This window comes from Odontesthes bonariensis, chromosome 6 (genome assembly GCF_027942865.1).
Source record: "Odontesthes bonariensis isolate fOdoBon6 chromosome 6, fOdoBon6.hap1, whole genome shotgun sequence".
NCBI lineage: Eukaryota > Metazoa > Chordata > Actinopteri > Atheriniformes > Atherinopsidae > Odontesthes > Odontesthes bonariensis.
This window is the reverse complement of record NC_134511.1, coordinates 39,661,371-39,686,473: the sequence shown is the minus strand read 5'-3', so window position 1 is coordinate 39,686,473 and position 25,103 is coordinate 39,661,371. Positions and strand designations below refer to the sequence as shown.

At 40.2% G+C, this 25,103-nt stretch overlaps 1 protein-coding gene across 2 annotated transcripts; it reads right to left on the bottom strand.

Moving 5' to 3' along the window:
* Window positions 1-520: 520 nt before the first annotated feature.
* tmem161b (transmembrane protein 161B) lies at window positions 521-23,569 on the bottom strand. 2 transcript variants are annotated; one of them, XM_075468775.1, is made up of 12 exons: window positions 23,343-23,569; window positions 15,369-15,472; window positions 14,635-14,715; window positions 12,902-12,999; window positions 12,616-12,772; window positions 11,190-11,341; window positions 11,023-11,083; window positions 9,976-10,116; window positions 6,915-7,028; window positions 4,515-4,689; window positions 3,602-3,698; window positions 521-3,497 (listed from the first exon to the last, which is right to left on the bottom strand). In XM_075468775.1, exons 1-12 carry the CDS (start codon window positions 23,343-23,345, stop codon window positions 3,202-3,204), a joined length of 1,479 nt encoding a protein of 492 aa, XP_075324890.1. In that variant the 5' UTR covers window positions 23,346-23,569; the 3' UTR covers window positions 521-3,201. The 2 variants fall into 2 exon arrangements, with proteins under 2 accessions (XP_075324890.1, XP_075324891.1); XM_075468776.1 differs by lacking the exon at window positions 6,915-7,028.
* Window positions 23,570-25,103: the final 1,534 nt, after the last annotated feature.

Below are 25,103 nucleotides of genomic sequence, written 5' to 3'. Positions count from 1 at the left end.
GATCTTGTTACCGTGGAAAAAAATTAGACCATCTCATCTTCACGTTGCTCAAGTTCACTGAAGCATCTGGTTTTTTTATGCACTGCTCTCTTAAGGTCTTACCATTGTAGTTCAAAGGGATTGAGGTCAGGACTTCAGTCCTTTTCTTTTTCAGACATTCTGTTGTAGATTCGCTGCCCAGTTTGGGATCATTTTCCTGTTGCATGACCCAGTTTCAGCCGTCAGCCGCATGCCTCGTATGTTGCTCAACAATATTTTGGTATACAGAAGAGTCGACTGAGCGACTGAAAGGTGTAATATGTCATTTGATGTTGTTCATCTGAGGTTGTGTCTGCCAGATTTTAAGGCCTGGTAAGGGCCAGATGCTTTTCTTTTTTCCCTCTTGTATCTGACAAAGCGAGAACTTTCTTTAACACACACACACACACACACACACACACTCTTGCAAATGAACCCGATAAAGCTGTGTGTGAAACCAGTTTGCCAGTGGAAAATAAGACCAAAATAAAAATAGGACAAAGCAAAGAACATAATTTATTTAAGACAAAATCTGAGGCAGAAATAAATACATGAAAGAACAACAATGTGTGTAATTCATTTTGTGAACCTGACAAAAAGTAATAAACACTTTCAGTGGTAACAAACTGAAGATATCAAAGTCTAATTAGGCCTACCAACTCTGAAAGTGTTCCAGCTTTGTCTTAACTATCTGGACCACGTCATAAAGAAAAGTTAATGTGTAACGGATTTGTCGAGCACATTTTTTATTTTTAAATGATTTTAGCCACCGTGCACGCCAACAACAAAAAATAAAAGGTTTGATGTTAAAATTAGAAATGTTTACAAGACTCAACACAAGAAATAAATACAAAAACCCAAGATAAATCAATGCATTTAAAAATCAAAGTCATTAGGACAAATTAGATTTTGTTTCGAGAGGCAGATTAAAAAAAACAAAAAAAACATGAGAGAAGCCAAGAGTTTGAGAATAGCAGGTAGGAGGGAGTTAAATCAATTCACCGTACAAATCATTTTCATGAAAACAAGCTAGAAAAATCAGGCAGGATTTTTTACATTCATAATGTGCATATTCCCCATCATTTCAAACAGACAAACTAAAGCTAAGACTCTCCACATCAGGAGCTTAGAAATGATGATATGGTGCTGCTGGACTTTGTGTTGCGTACAAAATTCAGAAGTGGAATTTCTAAATCCCAGCTTTTTCATACAATAAGCGCAATGATGAAAAAACCAGGCCAGAGAAGCACAAACTGTGTAGTTTGTAATAAGCCCGGCACCATTTACCCTACATTCCTGATAAGACTGGACAATCACGTTGGCCAGTGTGTCATCAGCACAATGACTGTTTGTGCGTACATTTACCCAACAAAAGAATTACAGTATACAAAGAATCAGGAAATCCTTCATGTCCTTCCGTGAACTAAAACGAGTGCTTCCCTCTGTACCAACGTGGATTTACAGCAAACCAAAGGCAGCATAATTGCAGTACAGTTTCAAACATGAGCCGACATAAAAGCCTACAGCTACTGAGACTGGGGGGGGGGCCTCTTGGGGGCTCTTGGGGGAGTTACTTGGCACCATTTAAAAAATAAAAACTTGTACAAATGCACAATTTGATCTGTTTGGGAAAGAAAAGAAAAAAAAAAAACGCTTCAAAACATAACAAATGCGGTATTTCATCAACAGCAGTTGACACCATCTCCTCTTGTTCACAATGCCCTTTCAGATTACATCTGACCTACAGTACAGACACATGCAGACAGACACGAGCACCTACCCTGACTGAGCCCTACGTGCTGTCCTCCCTTTGAGTCGCATTTGCTGCTCAAAACAGCATGGAATTCTCAAATGGCTACTAAAATGGCTCAGCTAAAACCAGCACGGTTAAAACGAAAGTTGCACATTCCAAATTTGTTGGATCGCCTTTCCTTTCGAAACACAGATTTTTCAACTACGGTAAGCTCAGTTAGACAAATTCAAACAAACCTCAAGTCAACGAGATGTCTTCACGTCAGTAAAAAGATCTCCTCTTGCTCCTCTCCTCGTCCACACTTCAATCCTTGTTAGATTACAGCATTCCCAACAACCCATGTTGGGAATATCTGCAGGATATCACCTCTCCCTCCTCCCATAAACACTCACTCACTGGTCCATAAAACAATTTTAAGACTGTTAGACACTTCTGTGAGACATATGAAAAAGAAACTAGTTCTGTTGTTTATAAAACACATATTTTAAAGTCTTCAGCAAGAGACAAACATAGGACCCACCAAATATGGCAATTTTCCAAGTTCCCCAACATTAAAAAAAAATAAATAAAAATAGAAGGGAAAAACTGTTGGGGTTATTTCATACGGACATGTGGTCAGCTAAGATAGCTTCAGTGATATTCTGTGACCTGAATGCAGCCTCTTTACAAAGCATCACTGAGGAAAATAAGTACCATCACAGACTGCGATACAAGCTGGGATGTAGATGGTGACATGACTGTACGTCAGCCGTGCTCCTTACTTCCAGAAGTGGATAAGTGGTGAGCAAGCATCCACTGAAAAAGATGGGAGGACAACAGTTTGAGTTGGACTCCTGTGAAGCTGTAAAGAAACTGCATTTAAGGTTTTCTAACGTTAAAGATGCCGCAAGTCTAGAGGTGTAAGTGGATTAAACTCACTGAATGTAGTCTGTTACACAATGCACACAACTGAAGAAAAAAAAAAACTCCCCCAACTGGCTTTCATAAATATGGCAGAACTGCCAGACCACATTTAAACATGTAAAAAAAAAATGAATTGTAATCAGGATGCCAGGTATTTGTATACATGTCAGATTTTCTACAGAAATCTGGATCATATTTATTTTTTCATTACTGAACCAATTCACTGATGACTGATTTATAGTCCTCTTATCTCACAGCCTCTTAATACGTTTTAAAACCAAAAGTAATGGCAATAAAAATAAAAACAACAATAAGAGTTCACAGTCATCTGTGGAGGAAGCACTGGGAGTTAAACCAGGAGCTCTGATGATATGATCAGTCATTGTGAGGCGGTCAGGGACAGGGAAGAAGGAATTGTGGAGCAGAGTCAGCAGTGGGCCTCTGTTGCCCCCACTCAGTCCTTTCTGAGCAGGCTGAAACAGACGGTAGCACTATGGGGTCTGGATGCCACAGCTGGATTGCCGACGCTATGCTGCCATGAGATACTGATGGTAAAAGAGACCAAAGAGGGAGGTGGAAAAGAGGCAGGCTGCTATCCACCAAGTGAAGAAGGAGAAGAGACCCCGGAAAAGTAAGGGGCTAAAAACAGTCTGCAGGCCCCCCAGAGCCATTGAAAGTTGGGCCACCGATGCCCGGGCTCCTGTTTCTACCACTGAAGCTGGTGTTGGGGTTGCTATTGGTTCTGCCCCCATCAGAGAGTCAGAGTCCATTTCATGGGTGCATGGCAGGTCTTCTTCAGGATAGACCCACCAGGAGTGACCACCTGTTATAAATGAAGCAGGGAAGCAAATGGCTTGATATTCTGAAAGGCAGCGAGAGATTGTTACAAGTAGAAGAAAAAAAACAAAACACTGAGCACTGACTCACCTAAGATTTTTAGCAGCAAAGTCGTATGCAGCAGCATCACCAGGGGTGCCACATACTGTAGTGCGATTACACATAAGTAGTAAAAAACACGTGCGACCTAGGCAAGATCGGAGAGAAAAGTAGCATCACAAAAGGGCCAAATGTTTACCAAAAAACGCAAAACTGGCGTCCACATGAATAGAAACGAGGGATCACCAGATTTTTTCAAGTTCATACAAAAAAAACTTGAGCAATTAAACAGGTTCTGCTTAAATTAAAGGGACAGTTCGCCTCTTTTGACATGAAGCTGTATGACATCGGTGTGCACTTCGGTCTGCACGGTCTACACAGGACGCAGCAGGGGGTAAGTCAATGTTCATAAATGATACTGCTAGTATGGGATGTCATACAGCTTCATGTCAAAAGAGGCAAACTATCCCTTTAAGGTCATCGTTTACATTTTTAACAGCAATCCAACGCAGAAAATACCTTAAATGTGACTGAGCGCAATGGAAACGGGTTCAGTGAATAAACGATGCTGATGAATGCACACATGGCTGTTACCAGAACTCTTCTAACAGCACCTGGCTGCAACATTAGTCTCAAGCTCGTTACCGAGCTTTACATCACGTCCGTTTATCCTTGGTTTGCTTTTCTTTATTTGAGGCTTGACTGGTGCTTTTAAGTTTAGATAAGCTAATAGCACCCTTCTCTTCGCAGTTCTGCCAGAAGAATTCATGCCACTTACTTCTTACCACGATGAACCCATCATTTATAATCACATAACAGCACAGCACGAAGAAACTGCATAAAACAGCATTTTATTTTGCAGCTACTTGAAAAAAAATTCGCTTAAGATGAAAAACCCCAAAATGCAAACTGATTACAGACTAAGAGGGTATGAAGGAGATCAACATTACAAAAATCTACACACCATCTTCTGCAGGTCCACAGTACTAATCCGTCCTGCTTCCTTCTTCATCTGATCCACACCCTTCTGTGCCAAGTTGAGGTAGGCCTGCAGGTGATGCCTCATCATGGCGAGCCGGAGCGTACACATCAGTATGATGACCCATAACCGCAGAGTATCATACGTCTGCTCAGTCATCCTGGCATTAATAGAAAGAAAGGAGGAGGAGAGCAGACGTGAGAAAGATGACAGATTTCTCTGCAAGCGCAAGACAACATCTATGTGTCTTCAAGATGGAATGCAGAGACAAAAAGGAGACGGAGAAGGAAACACGATGAGAGGGAAAGAGCCATAAACAACTCAGGGGAAAAGTAAGAGAGGGTGAAATTGAAGTATAAAAAGGTGAAAAGGGGGGTACTGTAACATGAAATTAAACTTAATCAGGTTTGACCTTGATGGTACTGCAGTCAGTGTGAACAGCAAAGGAAGTAAGACGTGGGACAAAATCCCCCCCAAAAAATGAAAAATGCTATCATAGAAAGAATAATGAGATAAAAGATAAAATAAAGAGCTTTTTCTCTGGTAAGTCTAAACTTGTTTACAATTTAATTCAACTCAAGAAGACAATGCTTTATCTACTAAATGAATAGATTTCTTATCTCAAAGCACCACTGTAAACATCCTTCTCTTAACTGGGGTTTCATTGTTAAGTTTTTTTTTTTTCCAACAATTTTCCAACATCAAAAGGACGATGACTTTAATTTTCTCAGAGGGAAAATACAGTCCATCTCCACTTGTTTGAGCGGCAAGTTAGCCTGTTAGATAGCAACATCAGGTTTAAGAATACATTGGGTCCACTGAGCAGAAATAGTGTTACTGGGAATGATAATGTTTGTAGGAGATAAACTGTCAAAAAAGGCTCGAAGTTAAACATTCTTATGAAGCATGATTAGTAAATACTTTTGTCTTGCACAGTTTTACATGCAAAATGCATGCATACATACATACATACATGCAACATGCAAGAATGTGGGCCAGATAATTCCTACCAAGGTTTCCACCACTGATTAAATTGCTAATAAGGCCTTAGTCAGCCTTAATGGGGCTGTGGTTCATTATTAGAAGCAGTCAAATTATACAAAATTTCATACATCTCAAATATTGTTCCACGAGTATGCTCTGACTCCAATAAATAATACTTTGAAAACGGGTTTGGAGGTTTCAAGGCTTTAACAGGTAGCAAGTGCCCAGTTTGTTATGCAACTATGAAATGGCAGCTGTTGGAGATAAAGTTGAGGGAGTTGTAGAAAAGGTAAATAAAGCGATATGTGGCTGCAAAAGGCCCTCAGGACATATTAGGTCTCTGAGGCAGTGGTCACGTGTTCTGCTCTGTAGACTATCTTGCACAAATGTGACTTTTTATGGAAGAGTCCTCAGAGAAAACCTTTTTCTTCCTCCTCGCTACAAAGTTCAGCATCAGAGGCTTGCAAATGAAAATCTTAACAAGGCCGACGAGTTCTGCAGACAGGCCTCGTGGACTGAAGAAACTGAAATAGAACTTTTGGCCAATGTTTTGGATTAAAAAGGAAAAACAGTGTACGATTTCAATGAAAAGAGCACCTGTTGGACCGTGAAGCCCACGGGTGAACTGATGAGATTTTGGGTTTCGCGTTGCAGCAAACAGCATTGGGAAACATTTTACTCTACAGAGCTGAAGACGGCACAGAGGGGGTCTTTGACAACCGGATGAAATTTCTTGGAATTCCAACGCAAACGTTACTTAAAGTGGCATCAGATGAAGGTTGCTCGCAGAATTAGAAGCCCCTTACAGGAGAAATGGGTGAAAATCTCTCAACAAAGAAACAAAATGCTCTTCATTAACTAGCTATACAAGTGTTCTACAGGTCATGGTAGTAACCAAACTTTTGCTTATTGCAGTAATTTATTCATCTTTTAAAACATGTTTTATTCCATTTCATTTCAAATACTAAAAATGGAAAATGAACATTATGAAAACACTGAAACGTTTAAGCTTTTATTCTATGCTGTGATGAATAGTCTGTTACACATTTGGCTGTTTAGTAATGGTCAGAGAAATGATGACAATGGATGCCCAATAGTTTTACCACCAGTCCATTATGCAGGATACAAAATGTTTTCCATTAGATGCCGTTTTAAATGTTAATTTATGTCTATTCCCAATTCAAAGACTTAACTTCCTTCAAACAGCTGATTGGCGATAACTATTAAAACTCTAAATAATTCAAGAACATTGCACGTAAAGCAAGATCATTTTAATCATACTTTCAGCTCTAATCCATCAACCTACGTCACACACTAAATACTCATCATAAGAAATGTTAGAGCAAAAGTCGAAGCCAGGTATGCACAAGATGTTTTTTTTTTATTTGTTTTTTTACTTACAAAGGCACACTCTCCTTTCCCAAAGTGGGGTTCATTATGTAGTCCTTGGTAATAGGCTTCACCCACAGCAGGACCATAATGAGGGGGGACAGGAAGTTGATATGAAGCAGAGTTCTACAAAATGATTAAGAAACAATTAAAAAACGAAATGAATGAATAAAAAGAGCAACCACTGCTCCAAAGATTTGTCAGAGTCATCATGAAACATCATGACTCGGTATATAATGAAAAACTGTCCGTCTTGCTGAAATCGTACATTTCTTACCTTCTTTATCTCGAAGATAACATTGGCCCATACAATTTCTACAACTTTCTGTCAGAGGGCTGACAATGTAACCAAGGCACACATTTGGAATGTTACGTACATAATCCCTCCATGTACTAAGGTCTGAAGATGTAAACTTGTGAAACGTATGGGGAGGGGGCGAAAGAGGAGGCCATTTTGGAGCCATTTTGAAGCAAAAGCTATGCCAAAGTTGCTCTGCAACTTTATACCGCCCAGTGAGTTCTGAAATAGAAATCTGACCCAACCGAAAAAGTTGTCATCTGACTCACAAGGTCTTCTCTTGTATCAGACACATCCAGTATAGTAAAGTACCACTACAGTATACTTTGAGTCCTGATAGTCCAAGACAGGACAATCCGATACTGGAGAGCCGTTTTTAACGTCTAGAAAGGTGTACAATCTGTATCATACATACAGTATTTCACTTGGCAACTCACCAATTTATCTGTAATGACTTGCACATTATTCAGTATCTGACAAAAACCGAAAAACTTTTTTTTTTTTTTTAAACCTGGACCTTATTTCTCTCATAAAATACGTACATCTACTCACCGATAACAGTTCGGACGCTATTTACATTAATCGAGATCCGTGTATATCCATATAACGGGAGAGAACAGGGCATCGACAATACAGCCTCTAAATAAGGCATTATCTGACTTTATTTCACCAATACTTTAAGACGAATGAATGAATGAACGCGTACTGTTGCACTATTAGCTCAGAGCTGCCATGTTGTTGTTATTGGGGGGCTTTCTAGAGACACGTCTAGTGGGATGACGCCATCGGCGAGCGCAGCTCATTTAAAGTCGTCATCCACGTCGTCAAAATCTGACAAATATTCTGCCATGTTGAACAAAAGTAGCCGAAGCAAACTGTGTGAAGTTAGCCGAGCACGGAGTAAATAAGCTGTGCTGCAGCGGCGCTCGTCGATGACGTCATCCCACCAGATGCGTGTGTAGAAAGCCCCCGATAAGCCCCCCGATAGCCCCCAATAACAACCACACGGCAGCTCTGAACTAATAGTGCAACAGTAAGCGTTCATTCATTCATTGGTCTTAAAGTATTGGTGAAATAAAGACAGATAATGCCTTATTTAGAGGCTGTATTGTCAATGCACTGTTCTCTCCCGTTATATGGCTATACGCCGATCTCGAGTGATCTAAAAATCTTCCGAAGGACGCCGACTTTCACCAAACTGTTATTGGTAAGTAGATGAACGTATTTTATGACCGAAATAAGGTCCAGGTTTTAAAAAAAAAAAAAAACTTCCCCTTTAAGAGTATTTTCAAGATACTGGATTCAACAAATGAGGACATACAAGTCCAGGTCCTCGTCTTAACCCCCCCCCCCCCATGTTTAGAATATAACAATTTCACTACACAACTGAAAAGATGGGTATGCTCAATGCTTACTGATTACTTAAAGTGATGGTTTGTAGTAGATTCACCCTAGGGTCATTTGAACCGTGACATCCAGCCAAGTAGCCCACCCGAAGTTTTTCCGATCTTGGCTGAACATCAGCCGAGTTACTGAGTTATCCCGAATAGTTTAGTACAAGGGTTAATGGACCTCTCTGCTGCTAAAGCTGCGTCAACGTCACTTCCACCCACCTCTGTCATTCTGCAATGTGTAACCTAGCAACTATTTAATTAAAATAGCATCAGCAAGGATAGAGGCTTTTTCCCCTCCCACAAAGTATATGCTATATTCTACATGATTTTTTTTATGAATTTTTATGTTGTAGAGTTGTGAATTTATTTTATTAATGGAGAAATTGAGCAGCCTTGCTTTGTTGTCTACAGTAGTAGATCAACCCTCATCTTACTTTGAAGCTCCCAGATCAAGGAAGTAACGTCGACGCAGCTTTAGCAGCAGAAAAGCTATCAGGCTTGTGTTGATAATAATAAACTCCTGGACTATTTTCAAACTTCCAAATGCATCGTTTTGTGAGTACAGACCATATTTGTACTACTGTAGAAGTTTGGTGTCATGGCATGTGATTTTAGTGTGGTAATTTTGGAGATACTGCCAGGGTCCGTTAGCGCTTGTACTAAGCTATTCGGGATAACTCAGTAACTCAGCTGATGTTCAGCCAAGATTGGAAAAACTTCGGGTGGGCTACTTGGCTGGATGTCACGGTTCCAATGACCCTAGGGTGAATCTACTCCGAACCATCACTTTAATGCTTACTGTTATCATGAAACCATTCTCTCTCTCTCTCTCTCTTTTTGCTAATACAAGTAAAGCTTTAAATGGAAATCACATGAATAAATGTTGTTGTTGCAGTGGTCATGGGCGTACTTGCTTTTGTTGTACGGAGATGCTTCTTAGGGTGCCAATTCACGATGACAACTACCACGCTTGCATTGGATCACACACAAGATCAAATGACCCATACTTAAACTTGAAAATAATACAGTCTTTTGAAGAAGGTAACGCTTTAAATCATCGTCATTTCAGAGACATTTCATGGCGTGCACTCAGATTTGCTCTGAACTTAATGGTTTAACTTAAAGTGCCAGAGAAAACTAGTAAGTGTTTGAGTAAAGCCATACACTGAAAGCAGTCTTGAAAAAGGGCTACAAAAGCAGTTATAATGCATTGCCAAGCAAGCAAAAAGAAAACATAAGGCAACTCCTGCATGTCCACTAGCCCACGACCGATCTTTAAAGTTCATAAATGTTGCCTTTTAACAAGGATTTCTGCCCATTTCATGTATCTGACAAAGGGGAAAGAAGAAATCAAATGTTTCAGCCAATGCAGCAAACTCACTGCGTAATTTTGGTTGTGGTAAGGTTGAGGGCATCTAGGTGCATCTGGGCCAGTCGCAGACCAGGAAAAGTTAAAAAAGCTCCAATCAGAGAGCAGAGCAGGGCCAGGATCAGCTTGAAGGTGAGTTTAGATATGGGACCCCTGTGAAAGAGAAAAGACATAGGAAAATATCTATTAAATCAATTACATGAAATTGCAAGGGTCTGAGACTGGCCATCTTTTCAACTGTAACCAACGCAATCGACTAAAAGACGTGAGGTGACAATAAGCAGACCTGATGAAGCTGTGGATAACCTGATAAGACTTCTCCAACACTTGAGCTGCCTGCCTCAGAATAAAATAAAAATGAATATCCATGATTTTAGGCACGACCTAGCCCACCTATTTGCCTATTTGCCCAAATCATTCCTGTGAAAACATACACAATGTTAAAGACGTGCAGTGGGATGTCAGTTGTGGCGTTCTTAAAATGTAAAGGCTGGGAATAGAGGACAAACAGATTTATCATTCACTCACTGATTTAAAAAACAAAACAACTGATACAGAAAAGTAAAACTAGATTAAATCAAAACATTCACTCGTTTTTTGGGGGGTTTTTTTGTCCCCCGATTCAGGACCATGGACATAAAAATCAAGCCGAACGTGTTGAAATTAAAGAGAATAGCCTCCATTCCTTATTTTCTGAGAAGGGGTGTTATTCTGGAAAATAACTAGATTGTGCAAAAGTGGATAAGCTGCCATGGTCTGAAACTTCAGCTTGACTTTTTGTGTGCGCCCAATGGTTATTTTGGAACAATATATAGTGATCCTTCGCCCTTTTACTCCAAAATGACCTGGCCAATGGCCAATGTTGATTAACAAAGAAAACTGCTACATACGCCAAGGTGTACAAGGTCCAATCAGAAATGTGGCTTGGATATAGACATACAAGTTATAATATGTGTAGAAAACTCCAACACCTGCCCTATGCTCTTGACAACGCCTGCTCCTTGCCGCAGCTATTGCAGCCATGTCAGGTGTAAGTAAATTAACAAATGTTGTACTTACTGCGACTCTAAGCCCTGATGCTCCAGAAACTGTTGAGCACTGTCAGAAAAGTTTGCAAAGCCTATAAATGAAGAAATAGTCAACAGTGACTCACTCGGTTCAAGAAAAAGCAATAAATGTGGGGGTTACATCGGGGTCATTTGACAGAGGGTGTATGGGGCACTGACCTGTCTCCAGACCAAACTCCAGGTAGTTTTCAGTGATGATGAGAATGGCCATGGCTTTGACAAAAAAAAAGAAAGCAAAGGTAATGCAGAGTGAGCGTTCGCCTCCTTCCTCCAGCTTAAAGTAGTGGGCCGTTATAGAAAAAAGGGTCTTACTGAAGGGACAGAGTTAAGGAAGAACACATCTCAAGGCACACTGGCCTAGCAAAGTGTATTTCAGGAGAAACATTACAATGCATATTGCAAATTCAAGATAAACCAGAGAAAAAAAATAAATGAATAAAATACAACCACACAAAATGACTTTTCAACTTTAAAGAAGCAAACCTGTTTGTGTGAACTCTCAGCCCTTTTAAAGCATGTGTGGGTAAGGAACATTTGGTCCTCGTCACCAATGCATGCCACTGATCATAAAAGAATGTCACCCGCTCTGCACACCAGTGATCTTTCGGTTTCAGGGGCTAGCCTGCCATTCCCTCCAGATCAGTCCAATTCAAAAATAATATTAAAGTTAGTGGAGTTTTTTTTTTTTTCCACAGCTGTGTAAACGCTTACATGTCTGCATGTGGCTGAAAGAAAAATGGTGATACTTAAGCTGTCATGTAGTGACCTACAATGGATACACCACTGAGTTGACCTCTATATTGACCAAAGGGAAGGATATCTAGTCAAAGTAAAACTAGTAAAACTTAAATGCAAATACTCGAGGAACCCCAGTGTTGGAGTGTTAGGCGTAAAAGCTTAACTGCGTTAGAGCTGGTCTACAAAGCAAGAGTCTTCAACATACCATCAAAGCTGAAATACTTCAACTGAAATCAACCATCCCATCAACACATATATTGGTCCAACAGATCCCTCATCTTCATAGTCCCATTTCATCAGTTCCCCAGCCTGTCCTTTTCCTCAAGCATATCAGTGAGAAGGGCTGTGAAAATTGGGCTTCCAGTCTGCAACACAGGCAGGAAATGACACCATCTGATGGTGGTGAGCTACGTACAAGCAGGACCACTGGCAAGATTGATCCCTTTGGTCAGAGGCGAGGATAATGCATATCATTCAGCACTGCAAGATATCGGGAGGAGAAAAAAAAAAAAAAAAAGGCTATGGTAAGGGCTGGTATGTGTCCTTTTACAGTTTCTCACCACTACAGCCACATGCACACAAGTTGTAATGATCTAATCTCCGTTATAGATGAAAACTTAACTAATGGAATATAGACCTTATAGGATAGAAATATTTGAAATGTCTAAGTACACAGGGGCCTCAACAAAAAACACGTTTGTATGGTAGAAACTTCAGCTCGCACACACATACAACATGACCATGTCACCAATTTAAAGACTAGTTTACAACAGAACAGTGAGGAGTGAGACTGAGTGAGAAATAAAAAGGGCATCCAAGATGCAAAGAGTGACTGATGTCAGGATACATGACAAAGGCGAGTACTAGTAGGCACCACACCACACTGATGTTCATCTCTCCCGAGGGCTGAGCAACACTGTAGTAAAGCTCCGTTATCAGATAGACTGCAGTTGCTGCTACTGTGAAATCTACCAGCCACTGGAACTCAGGGAAGTAGTGCAATGCTGGAGGCAGAAGGAATATGATTAAATCAGAATACTCAATTATACAGTCCACTGTATGCATGTAGAAACATTAAAGAGAACATGTCTTATAAAGCCATCTCTTTATAGGACATGGCTTTAGTTTTATACCTAATGTGTCGACTTCTGTGATGTATTTCGTCTCCAGCTGTAAGTCTATATCCTTTGGGACCGTTAGTGGCTTATTGTCTATATGACCATTGTACTTCCTAGAAGGATACAGAGAAGCAAAAAAAAAATAAAAAAAAACAAAGGTCAGCGAAACAAACCAAAAAAAAGCACATGTGATTTTGACACCTTGAACATTTTTCAAACCCGTGTAAAAAGACAAGCAATAAAACTCCAATCTAGGCGAGTGAAAGGCATTTTTGGTAATAGTAGCTAATTCTGGTGGTAGACTTGAAAGGTAAGGTGGTGGTCTCAGCTTGAGAGCAGTTTTCCTGCTGCTAAGACAGTAAAAGTGGAAATTCATGGGCTAACGCCTGTTGTTCAATGCAGCTCTGGTAGAAAACTATAATAGTAAGAGTGAGCCTAATTACCTTTGTTACCAATACCACAAGAATATTTGAGAACAAAGGGGGCAACACTAACAGCAGGTGAATGGAGAGCTATTCTTAAGGGTTGAAGGACTGTCTGGTGGGCCTCCTCAATTCTGGACTTTGTTCAGCCCTGCGTGTGTGCTGGATTCAGAAGGACAATGCCACTGCAAGACTCTTGAACCAAACATGCGCTGGACAGATTTCATCTCCGAGACACCTGACAGGCAAAAAAAGAGGCTTAGCTCCCAACTCTGACCGATGGAGTCAGTCGGTTAACAAAGGGACTGGAGTTGCATGGCATGAGCTAGCAAAAGGACAGAGGGTCCATCTTTTTCTTCAAAGGATTACTGAGCATGTGGCGCGAGAGAAACTCGACCTGCCTCATACAGGGTTAGAGAAAGGACTTCAGCAAAAAACTGCCTCAAGTTAGGAGACACCATGTGGAACTGTAAGGATTAACTTTCAGATGTTACTTTAATTTGAATTCAGATTTAAAGGGGAAGCACAAAGGAAGTGGTACTAAATGTCCAAGTTCAACTTTCACCTACAAGCACAAAAAAAGGGCTTGTAGTCTCAGTTCCAAAACAGTTCTGATAAAAAAAAAAAAGAAAGAATCCTGACCTCACAGCACTTTCAACATACAATGCTGTTGTATGCGGTAACTTTTATCTAAGAATGACCGCAGTCCTTTTAACTGTCATCCCCTAAAAGAAAGTCTAAATAGTAACGGTCCCAAAAAGCAGGTCCAGCTTTCCAAAACAACAAAAACATACTTGAAAATGGGCCTTAAATGAGCCCCATACATTTTCTATCCGTTGACAGGCCTTAAGCCCCGTACACACACGTCGCTGCTATTTACTCGCTCAGCGAGTGAAGTCAATAGAATGTCTATGTGTTCACGCGAGGCGAGGAGGCGAGGAGAGTACAAGCGATGCGATGTGGGCGGATTCCGAGATGAACATATATTTCAACTTCGAGCGACGCGAGTAAAAGCGAGTAGCCAATTAAAATGCAGAATACAGATTATTGACAGGTGACGTTCCCCCAGTGTTCTCCAAACAGTGGCCACCCAACTTCTACACACCATCACACGTGAGCACCAAAGCGAGTGGCGAGTAGGCGAGTGAGCGAGTAGCGAGTAAATAGCAGCGACGTGTGTGTACGGGGCTTTAGGGTTCCATCCACCTCAGACCTTTGCCTCGCATCTTTTTTCCACTAAGATGAAGGGACCGTCTTCATACCCTCTGTGTTCCTCTGTGTTTCCCAACCAACCAAAAGATAGCCCCCTCTGCCTTTCCAACCTACCTGTCTTTCCGCTTCTGTCCTTTTTGTTTCCCCACTAAGCTTCTCAACTCATCTTCCGTAGGGTGCTGATACCACCGCAGACTGAGAGCATGGAGAAAAAAAAAGATGCGGAGTCAGACTCAGACATAAAAGAAGAAAGGGTAGAAAAGTAAAGTAGTAGAAGGAGATATTTTCAAGCTGTGGACATGGGAAAAACTGACAGACTGAAGCTAGATTTGCTGCAATTACATAATTACAAAGACAAACTTTAAATTCATACAAGATGCTAAACGCTAACAGATATAATACATAATTATTCTGTCCACTGCTGTCTCTCCCCCCTTGTATAGGCATTCACCACAAAGTACTACTTTACTGAAAGCAATTACAAAATAAAAATCTCAGGCAACTCTAGCTTAAGGGTAAAAAAAAGTTTTAAAAAGTAAGAATTATTATTTATTCAACATGTACCAAGAGGATGTTTACCGAAAAACATATATGACCCTAAATACGCGAGTCAGGAGAATCATATTCAGGCTCCGTTCTCTTGGGTCAATCCAATATTTTCATGCCTTAAGGTTTTTGCTGTATACTCTAATAAACTCGTTTAACTCTTCTCTTATCTGAGCCCTTTTTAATTCTGTTATCACAGTTTGATCCTTTCTGTTGTCGACTCTTTGAAATAAAACATCTCAGGGGGTCGGTGACCCGAGGCGATCGTTTAGAGCAACTACCTTATAAAGAATCTACATTACCTGCCACTGCAGAGTAGCCATCTTGCAAAGGAGTAATGAGGTACAATTTTCTGAATTACACTGGCCATTACCATGGTAACCACCAGCTGCACACCGATCACACCCTGTGGAAAAAGGACAGAATTAATAATCGCTTTCAAGCTGTAATTACACATGCCGTGACAAACCAGTATGAATCATGTCTTAACTGCAAGTGTTTCATAAAGTTCTTTCTGCTGGTCCTGCAGACGCAGACAGAAACTCTTGCTCCGGCCAACAGCGACTACTGATTACTTGACATGATGCTTAATTGGGTTAAGCTACATAGGGTAACAACACACACATCAAACCATGATTATGCATTGGCTAATCAATACAAAGTCATTTTCCCCCCAGTGTTTCTGACAATATAACAAGTCAGTTTGCCATTTGTTGCACAGATGAAGTAACGTACTTTGCCTTAATGTATTTATTTTGTTGAAAGTTGTACAAAAATTCAGCTCCACAACCCAAAGTGCACCCAGTTGAACCCAGGAGCCCAAAGTGGCTGAAAGATCCGAGGTGACTGACGGATTCAGGACCTGCTGACCACCGTTACACCGATCACGTCTTCTTTGATTCACTTGAGAATTTGAAACCGTCATTATCATACTCTTCAACTGGAGAATGGCAAAATTAAATAAATCAATTAATGAATAATCAATCAACATTATTGGAAAAAAAAAAAAAAAAAAAAAATTCAAAACTGCCTTTAGTAATGACCACTGGAGATTTTTCAGGAGAAAGTGCAGGACAATTTGGACCTTGGACCGGGACCTTTTTTCTAAGAGTGGCTGTTTTCACAGCAGAGCGCATGGCTTACAGCTGGAAATGGGGGGGGGTGTGTGTTCAGCTGTCTGGAGCGCGCCAGAGGCAGGACGAAATTTGCAGAAATTAGGCGTAGAAATCGCTCGTTTTATTTACGAGTTAATGATGGCAGATGAGGCTCGTTGTTGTGTTGATGTCAATTCTGCATGCAATTGTAAAAAATAAAATAAAATAAATAAACAACAGCATATGGGTCATCTAAAAGAAAAGGAATGAAGGAACAACCGTTACCAGCATACCAGCACACACATAGATGCTCACTTGCTCTGCAAATGCTCTGGAATATTTGCACGCAGTCAAACCCGCTGATGTTCCGGAGATTTTCCCTGGGAACTCGGTGGAAAAATTCCACAATAAATCCGGAGCAACATTTGCATTCTCACATGCCTCCAGTCCAGAACATGTCTGGAACAACTCAGGACTCCGTGTGTGTGTGTGTGTGTGTGTGTGTGAAAATGACGAGAAGCGCAAGAATTAAAGCAACGAAAAGGGAATTATTGTGACCTTTCTGATTGTTCTCCGTTGCAACCTTTGCATGGCCACTGCATTCATGATCTCAGCATTTCCATGATCTTATCTTCTATTCCGCAATATTCAGAACAAACATCAGCACACCAAGGAAATGGGGATAGGTCGAAGAGAAATACTAGTGCCATAATGTTCTTTGAATGGTTTTGAACGGGGTATAAAAGTCCATTTGTACCATGTAAAACACCAACTATAATATGATCATCGATACCCTAGTAGCAACCAGTAACAACCAATAGCACAATCATGGTTGGGCACATTTTCTGAAGTCTTATTAACAAGGTCAGGGAGTTCATTGCTTCTGTATTATTACAACATATCAAAAAAACCAAACCTGAATCCGGCAACAGTGGTGAGTTGCTGATGATTGCAAAGTAAACCATTCAAATAAAAATTACTATCTCACATCCATATGCGAGGAACAGTAAACTGAATCTGAATTTAACATTTCAAAGTGCAAAATTGCTGTATTCTGAATAAAAGTAGTAGTCCAATGAAAATTTTTCTCAAAAACATTGACTGCAACATTTCTTAAAATGTCTGTGTGGCCACAGGCCAGAGCTCTTGTGGTAGTTATCCAAAGACTTAACCCGGCACCCTTAGATCAATATTCACTTAGGCTTAAGAGCCCGGAATCATTCCCATCAAGCGGTGCTTTTATCCACTCACTGTAGGCTGATATCTGTGAGCTGGCTTCAGGTAGGAGCTGTTGACATCTGTTCTTGCGCACACTTCAGCATATATATGTTCCTCTTCTCCAACAACAGTCTTATGTCTGCATTGGCCAGCTCTGCGCAAGCACCACTGGAACTACACTTGCCAATTCATCTTGAGAAGCATTGCGTGAATCCTCTTGCCTTTACCGTTTTCCCAAGGTGATGCGTACAATATAGACAAATGTTCTTGTCTTAAATAAGATCTACTCAATGGACCGGATAAATCCTGAAAATTTACTTTGAAATGCTAATTTCCCTTGGCCTGATGTGTGGTGGCAAGAATCACCGTCCCAGTAGTGCCTTTTGAAACTTTAACAGTACGTTTCTGTTCTTTAGACTGCAAAATGTCAGAAACTTGCACTAAACTTAATTACTGCAATGACAAACAGCATATTGAATATTTAAAAACAACATCTATGTGAAAATACAAAAGTAATATCACACAGTTTGCTTCCAATGTAAGGCTGAATAACAAGAGGACATTTATCTTAATGAAAAATGCCACACAGACCTGCACACTAGACCTAGATTTCGGATTGGTCTTAGGGATCCCCAGCGTCACCCAGCATGAGGTAAGCTCCAAAAGCTCAAGTCAATACCTCTTCTGAAGTCACACAGGGGAGAGTGGGTGCCATTTATTTGGCAATTATACTCACTCAGATGTGACGCGTGACCAAACACAACCTCTCGGACTCAAGACATTTCTCCATCAGAGTGATGGTCATGCTATATAGGTCAAAAGCACACAGCCTTACTTTGGCGGATGCTGACCATTCCCTGCGGGGAACCGGCATGGATCTCAGGCCTGGGGGATATTGAGCCAGCATGGATTCCCTTATCTTGCCCAGTCCGCTTGACCCCCTCCACAAAACAACCAAATGAAATCTGCAGGGGGTGGGAAGTGGGAGCTGCAGTGATAACGACCATCCATAAGTGTTCAAATACCTCACTCCTATTTTACTGATGAAACTAAATGTGTAACAGTGAAACCTGTATTGACCAACAGTTTCCAAGTTCAATCTATCTCGACTAGTCTTGGGTTTATCTAATCTTCCATTGGCTGGATACTGCTGAACTGGTATTGGAAGTGTTTGATTACAGTTTTATAATATATGTATTGCAGCTGAAGTTATTGGCCATTCTGTACATCAAAATGGGACAAATAATTAGACCGATCAGCCACAACATTAAACCACTGATAAAGGTAGTAACACTAATCATCTTGTTACAGCACAATGTTCTGCTGGGAAAACTTTCATCTTCCTGTAATTCACATGGATGTTATTTTAACACCTACCTAAACACTATTGTAAACCAGTCAAAATCCTGTCCATAGGGCATCAGCAACCCTTTACTGTAGCAGCCTTACACAGCAGATCCAACAAAAACAGTTTAGGAATGGCTCGAAAAACACAACAAAGGATCTGAGGTGTTCACTGAACTTCCAAACTGCCCGAATACCAATCAGATGGGTGATGGCATCTGTGGGGGGAAATCCCAATCTACAAAATTTCCATAACTTTTAGCATCCACTTAAACACCTTATTTTCCACTGTGCTTATTGGTAGCATGTCTTTTGCAATACAATAAGCTACAGCATTTTGTAATATCACAATGTCTCTTAAATTTGTTGTCATACGGCATGGTGCTGGATAAAGCAGACTCTGTTGCTGCTGGTGTTGTTATTGGGGGGAGATTAGCGCTTGTTACGGAGTTTGCATTCTCCGTGCTCAAACGTGCTGCTTCAGGTGATGAAAAACATTAGTGGTATTCCCTGTCTTTGTCGGAAAACGTGCTCGACATAATTTGCAGTGCACACTACTCTGTTTCGTGTCGGACTTCAAAAAACAAAAATACCTCCACACCACCAAACTTTTCGGGCCCTTCTTAGCAATAATGTCATCCCTTACGCCTTGGGCTGCGTCTTCCGTCGTTTCTTCCAAGGGAGCACTCATTTTCTTTTTTTTTTTATACAGCTGCAGCAGCACAAACAAACGAGCCACGACTAGCTGCTGGCATGGCTCTATTACAGCCACGTGATTGGTTCAGCGTGGCGCAACTCTCGTTGTCATTGGCCATGCGTATTATCTGTTGAAAGATGGAACGAATGTAATCTATCGAAAAGTATATCGACCATGTTTCATATCAAATCAAACTTTATTTATAAAGCACTTTTTATACATAAAAAATGTAGCACAAAGTGCTATACATGTCTAAAAGCAGCCCCCATCCCCACCCCACCCCACCCTAGCACATACACACAAACAGACACACACACACACACATATGTATGAGTATATATATATATATATATATATATATATATACACACATATACATATATATATATATATATATATATATATATACATATACATATACATATACACACACATATATACATACATACATAAATAAATAAAATAAAATAAACTTAGAAACGTGTGGCTGAATACAGAGGAGCCAGGTCAGGAAACACCATCACAGGAGGCCATCTGTGCTGGGGCGCACACCAAGCTAATAGGCTAGCGAGGGGCCCACAGCAGTGGAGCACTGCCGCAGACCCCCCACCTGGCCAAGCCAATGCCCACCACGAGTCAGAGACATCCCAGCCAGAGTCGATCACAGCCCCGAGCACAGACGGCCCCCACCGAGGAAACACTGGGAATATGGAATAAGAACATAAAACTACAAAAGCTAAGAACATTAAATAAATAAATAGATAAAATAAAATAATAATAGGAAATAGCTAAAATGAACTCTGTCGTAAAAAGTAAAAAGAATAAAATAATAAAAGGGCTAAAAATATAAATGACTAAAATATTAAATTAATGTATAAATACGACATTAGTTAAAAGCCAAGTTAAATAGGTGGGTCTTGAGCCTGTTTTTAAAAATATCAACACTCTCTGCGGCCCTCAGGTCCTCCGGCAGGCTATTCCATAGACGGGGGCCATAGTGCTGAAAAGATGCCTCACCGTAAGTCCGTGTTCTAGCTTTGGGTATTATTAAAAGGCCAGTGCCGGAGGATCTCAGGGTGCGCGAGGGTTCATATGGTAAAAGCAATTCTGATAGATAAGAAGGTCCAAGACCCCTAAGACATTTATAAACCAATAAAAGGACCTTAAAATCAACCCTAAAACACACTGGGAGCCAATGCAGCAATTTTAAAACCGGTGTTTTATATCTCTATTGAGGAAAAGTTATTCCTTGAAGACTATCGTTATCGTTTTATCGCCCAGCCCTATTCTGGTACCAGACTCTCCGGGAAACCCTCAGGATGTTTTCTGTCCACCCCCTGAGGGGCCAGAAAATCCACACAATACAGGCCAAATGGTGGTCATAATGTTATGACTGACTGTGAACAGGTTTGCAAGGTGGAGTCGCGGTTAGCACCGTTGCCTCACAGCAAGAGAGTTCCAGGTTCAACTCCCAGCTGGGGCCTTTCTGTCTGGAGTTTGCATGTTCTCCCCATGCATACATGACCTGCCTCTCTCTCTGGATACTCTGGCTTCCTCACACTGTCCAAAAACATGCATGTTAGCTTAATTGGTCACGCTAAATTGACCCTAAGAGTGAGTGTAAGTGCGCATGGTTGTTTGGGGTTAGGGTTTGTGTTTGCTGTGTTTGTCCCAGCAGTGACCCCGTGATGGACTGGTGACCAATTCAGGGTGTATCCCGCCTCTCACTCAATGACAGCTGCGATAGGTTTGAGTCCCCTCGCCACCCTGAATTGGATTAAGAAAGTTTAGAAAATGGATGGATAATTGGTGTACACAGTAGTATTACACTTTAAGACATCCAGGAGGTTATACTTGCTATGCTTTATTGTATATAGTTTAAGTTTTTTTTCCCCCTTTTCCTGCCCCTAGTATTGTAATATATCATCCATGATAGTACTGCAATAACATAGACATGGTCATATCTTACCTTTATTATGTGGCCTGCTTGAAAAAAATTAATAAATAAATACACAAGTGTACCAATGTGCCATTTATTGCCAAAGGATTTATGCCATTTTCTAAAGTGTCTTATTGTTGTATAATTTCAACTCCCCGTTCCTGTAAAATTTCCTCGCTGTTAATCACTATTAGTTGATAATGTTGAACTGGAATTTGGTCAAGTCAGTTGACTTTTAGGCAGATTTGAAACAACAACAAAAAGACTAAAATATCTTAAAGCATGACTTGAATGAAACAGAGACAAATAAGGGAAACTCTGTGAACAAACAAGGACACAAACAAAAAGAATCCTCACAAGCAAACTTGCAAACAGCAGCCACAACGTTGTGTCAGGCGTGTCTTTGTGACAACAATCGCCAACACTACTTGAACTACAGGGACTACACACAGAAGAAATCATGCAGTTCTAAAATATTGTCTCTTGCCAACAGATTTTACATACTCAAACATACATTTGTTTATAGAGATTGATCTTCTTGGTACAAGTAAGGAGGCTCACAGCAGAATTTAGAACCATTTGCAAACGAGGCAGAGCTGACTAATTCTTACAAAGAGAGAATTACAGCCGTTAAGGCGAGAGGAGAAAAGGCTTGGACTGTTGTCTTTTATCTTTGTAAACATCGATGGATAGGAATGATTGTACATTTTGCAAGCGATAGAACTTTTGTTGGAGAAAACGAGTGGGTTTGATAGCATAGTTTACACCATCAGGGATTAAATGTAGATTGCTTGTTCGTAACAAGCAATGTAAATTAACCGTCAAATGTGAACGCAGAGCACGCTGCATTTCACATCCGTCCATTTCCTTCAAAATTTACAGCAGCAGCTTTCTACAAAATACTAGACATAATTCTCATCTAATAATCAATAATGAAATAATGTCTATCAGAGTTCCCGATGCAAGCCACTGAAATTATTAGAAGTACTTAAGGCTGTTGTGATGATGAAATCCTATTTGACAAAACACTGAAATATCATGTTGATGCGATGGAGAATGAATTGTCCACATCTGTTCATTCTATTTTATCTATTCAGTTTTTTTTAATGGAAAAGTACAATAAATCGGATCCTCCAATTTACCAAACCCTTCTTTTGCATGTGGCCTGAAGCCAAAAACAGGCCCATATCAATAGTGTGGTATGCTGTCGCTAAACTCTAAGCTAGTGTGTGTGATATCAGTGTCAATGGTGAATGGAAACAATTCCAACAATAACGATTATGCCAAATGATCAGGCTAAGCTGAGACAATTAACAAAGTAGCATGCCAACGAATACTTTAAACCAAAGGAGCCTTTGCACTGAATAATCCTCACAGCTCACCTGAGGGCATCTTAGGTTCAAACTAAGCAGGTCATTTGAGAGGGCACACCTTGACTTCCTCCAAGTGTGTCGTGCTGTCACCTCAGTGGCAAATAAGTTCGGTTCACGCTGGTTAGAGTAAATATTTTAAAGTCTCTATCCTGGTAAAGGTAGAAACACTGTAAATTGACTTCATTTGCATTAAAAACGACCATTTCTGTGCCAAGCAGTCAATGTTCAATTTAGGCTAATGCAAGCTAACAAGCATCACTAATGTACTCTGTTGATGTGCCGCCATAAATATGCTACTGTAGAACAAATCAACAGCACTCCAAGCTTATATATAACCCCATTGTTAACATAAAACGGCTTAGTGGCACCTATCGATAGGAAGCACAAATCAATAAAAAAAAAAAACGCCGGCTCCCAACACCTGTCGTGGCTTACAAGCTAGGCTAACATTATCCTCTATTCACAATAACAATTACGCTGTAAATATAAATGGGCCGAAACATATACAGTGAATATCTAAATGAAACCAATCTATCCAACTGATATTACACCAATGAAGTATGAAAAATGAGTTAAACCATTCCGTTAAAAGTGATTGCTGTCATACTCACCATGTTGATGCAGTGCAGCTAAAACGGACTCTACCCCAACAACACAGAGCACCCCGACTCGGAGATCAAGCGGCGAGGAGCACATAAGCCCTTCTTACGATTATTGTGCACAAAATAAAGAGTTTTTTTGCTAAAACTGTCACCACAGCCTTACAGAGATGTGTAACATCGTCAAAAAAATCAATGGATTCAACCTCCGCTCCCAAGTATTTTCAACTGCAGTAGAGGTCACTCGAAAACTCTGGGTAAGAGGGTGTTCTCTAATATGCCTGTATGTAAAAGTGAACCAAGGGGGGTTTAGTTATCCCAAACTCCCAAAACTGCGGAGAATTATAATTTTTATTACACTGTACGTGAACATGTGTGATGAATGATTTTTAATTTAATAGACAAATTGCATAATTTCTCTGTAATTTTATGTAGGAGTAGACAAGATGCACAAGAATACGCAGTAGGACCGCCTCAACCGGAAAAGGGTAAATAACCATCACTGCACATGAGAATTCTATAGCCGTTACCTGGCAGCAGACAGTACAAGTAGTATCCGATTCCCCTAAAATACCAGCACTCGGTAGTTGTATGAATTGGTAGAACCGAGCAATAAATGCTGGCTTTGGCCTTAATTAGTATGACCGGTAATTATTAAACATAGTTTCGTCACATATTTTACAACGTTATAAACAGTACAGCAAGCTGATAATGTGCCGTTGGCTACAGCCAAGTGAGGGAGGTGCCAGTCTAACTGAAAAATTTTAGGAACACTTACATTCATCTTATGTTTATGTAGCAGTCAGTTGTTATTTTGGTTTTATAGTAGACCGAAAAAAAAAACCTTAAATAGAACAATTTTTGTCAAGAGACAATACTTTTCATTCTCAATTACTTTGATTTCAACTAAGCTTTTTAAGAAGCAACATTTCTCATGTACTGTGAGTTTTTTTCCTCCCCCTCTGTTTTTGTGTGCTTTCTCCACAACTTAAGAGATTGTTTTGTTTCTTAATGCTTATTGCAAATTAGCAGAGGTGATCCCTTAAACATTCTGTAATAAATTCAGTAAAAACTTCTTTTTGTCTCATGTTTTTTTTTTTTTTTTACACATTCTATACATTTTTGGTTTTTACACACTGCATTTATGTATTTATACTTAGTGCAGGCATTTATGACACTGATTAATTTTAATGTTGGCAACGTAAGCTGTATTCCATGGCCTTGAGTATGGTCTAATGCAAAGATGAGTGCACACAGAATAACCTATACATTTGTGGATGTGTGTTTGCCCTGGCAGTGTACATGTGGAATGGCATGTTCATCAATATGTGGGCACATAAGGGTCTGGTTGTATTTGCACATGCGCATATATTGCCTAAGCCCTCCTCTGTTATTGCAGGGATATCTACCCCACCCTCTTGATACAGCGTGCTTGCCTCGACAAACACAGACACACAAAAATACACACTTGCAAACAGGCTCAGTGTGCTCACTGTCACATTTCCCCATTAAGAAAAAATCAGCAATGCCTTTGGACCTTTGATTCTAATACATTTAATCTTGATTAAGTTTACTTAATAATAAGTTTACTTATTCTGATGTCAGCAATTACAACATTTCAGTTAACGCAATGTAATTCACATAAGGAAAAAAAAAAGACATCAGAACCCATGAAATCTTTATTATTTTGACAGGAAGATGTAATTTCACAAAAGTGTCTCCAAAGAGAAAAATATGCTGTTTTATTTCAGAATCTGGGTTATTCCATACATT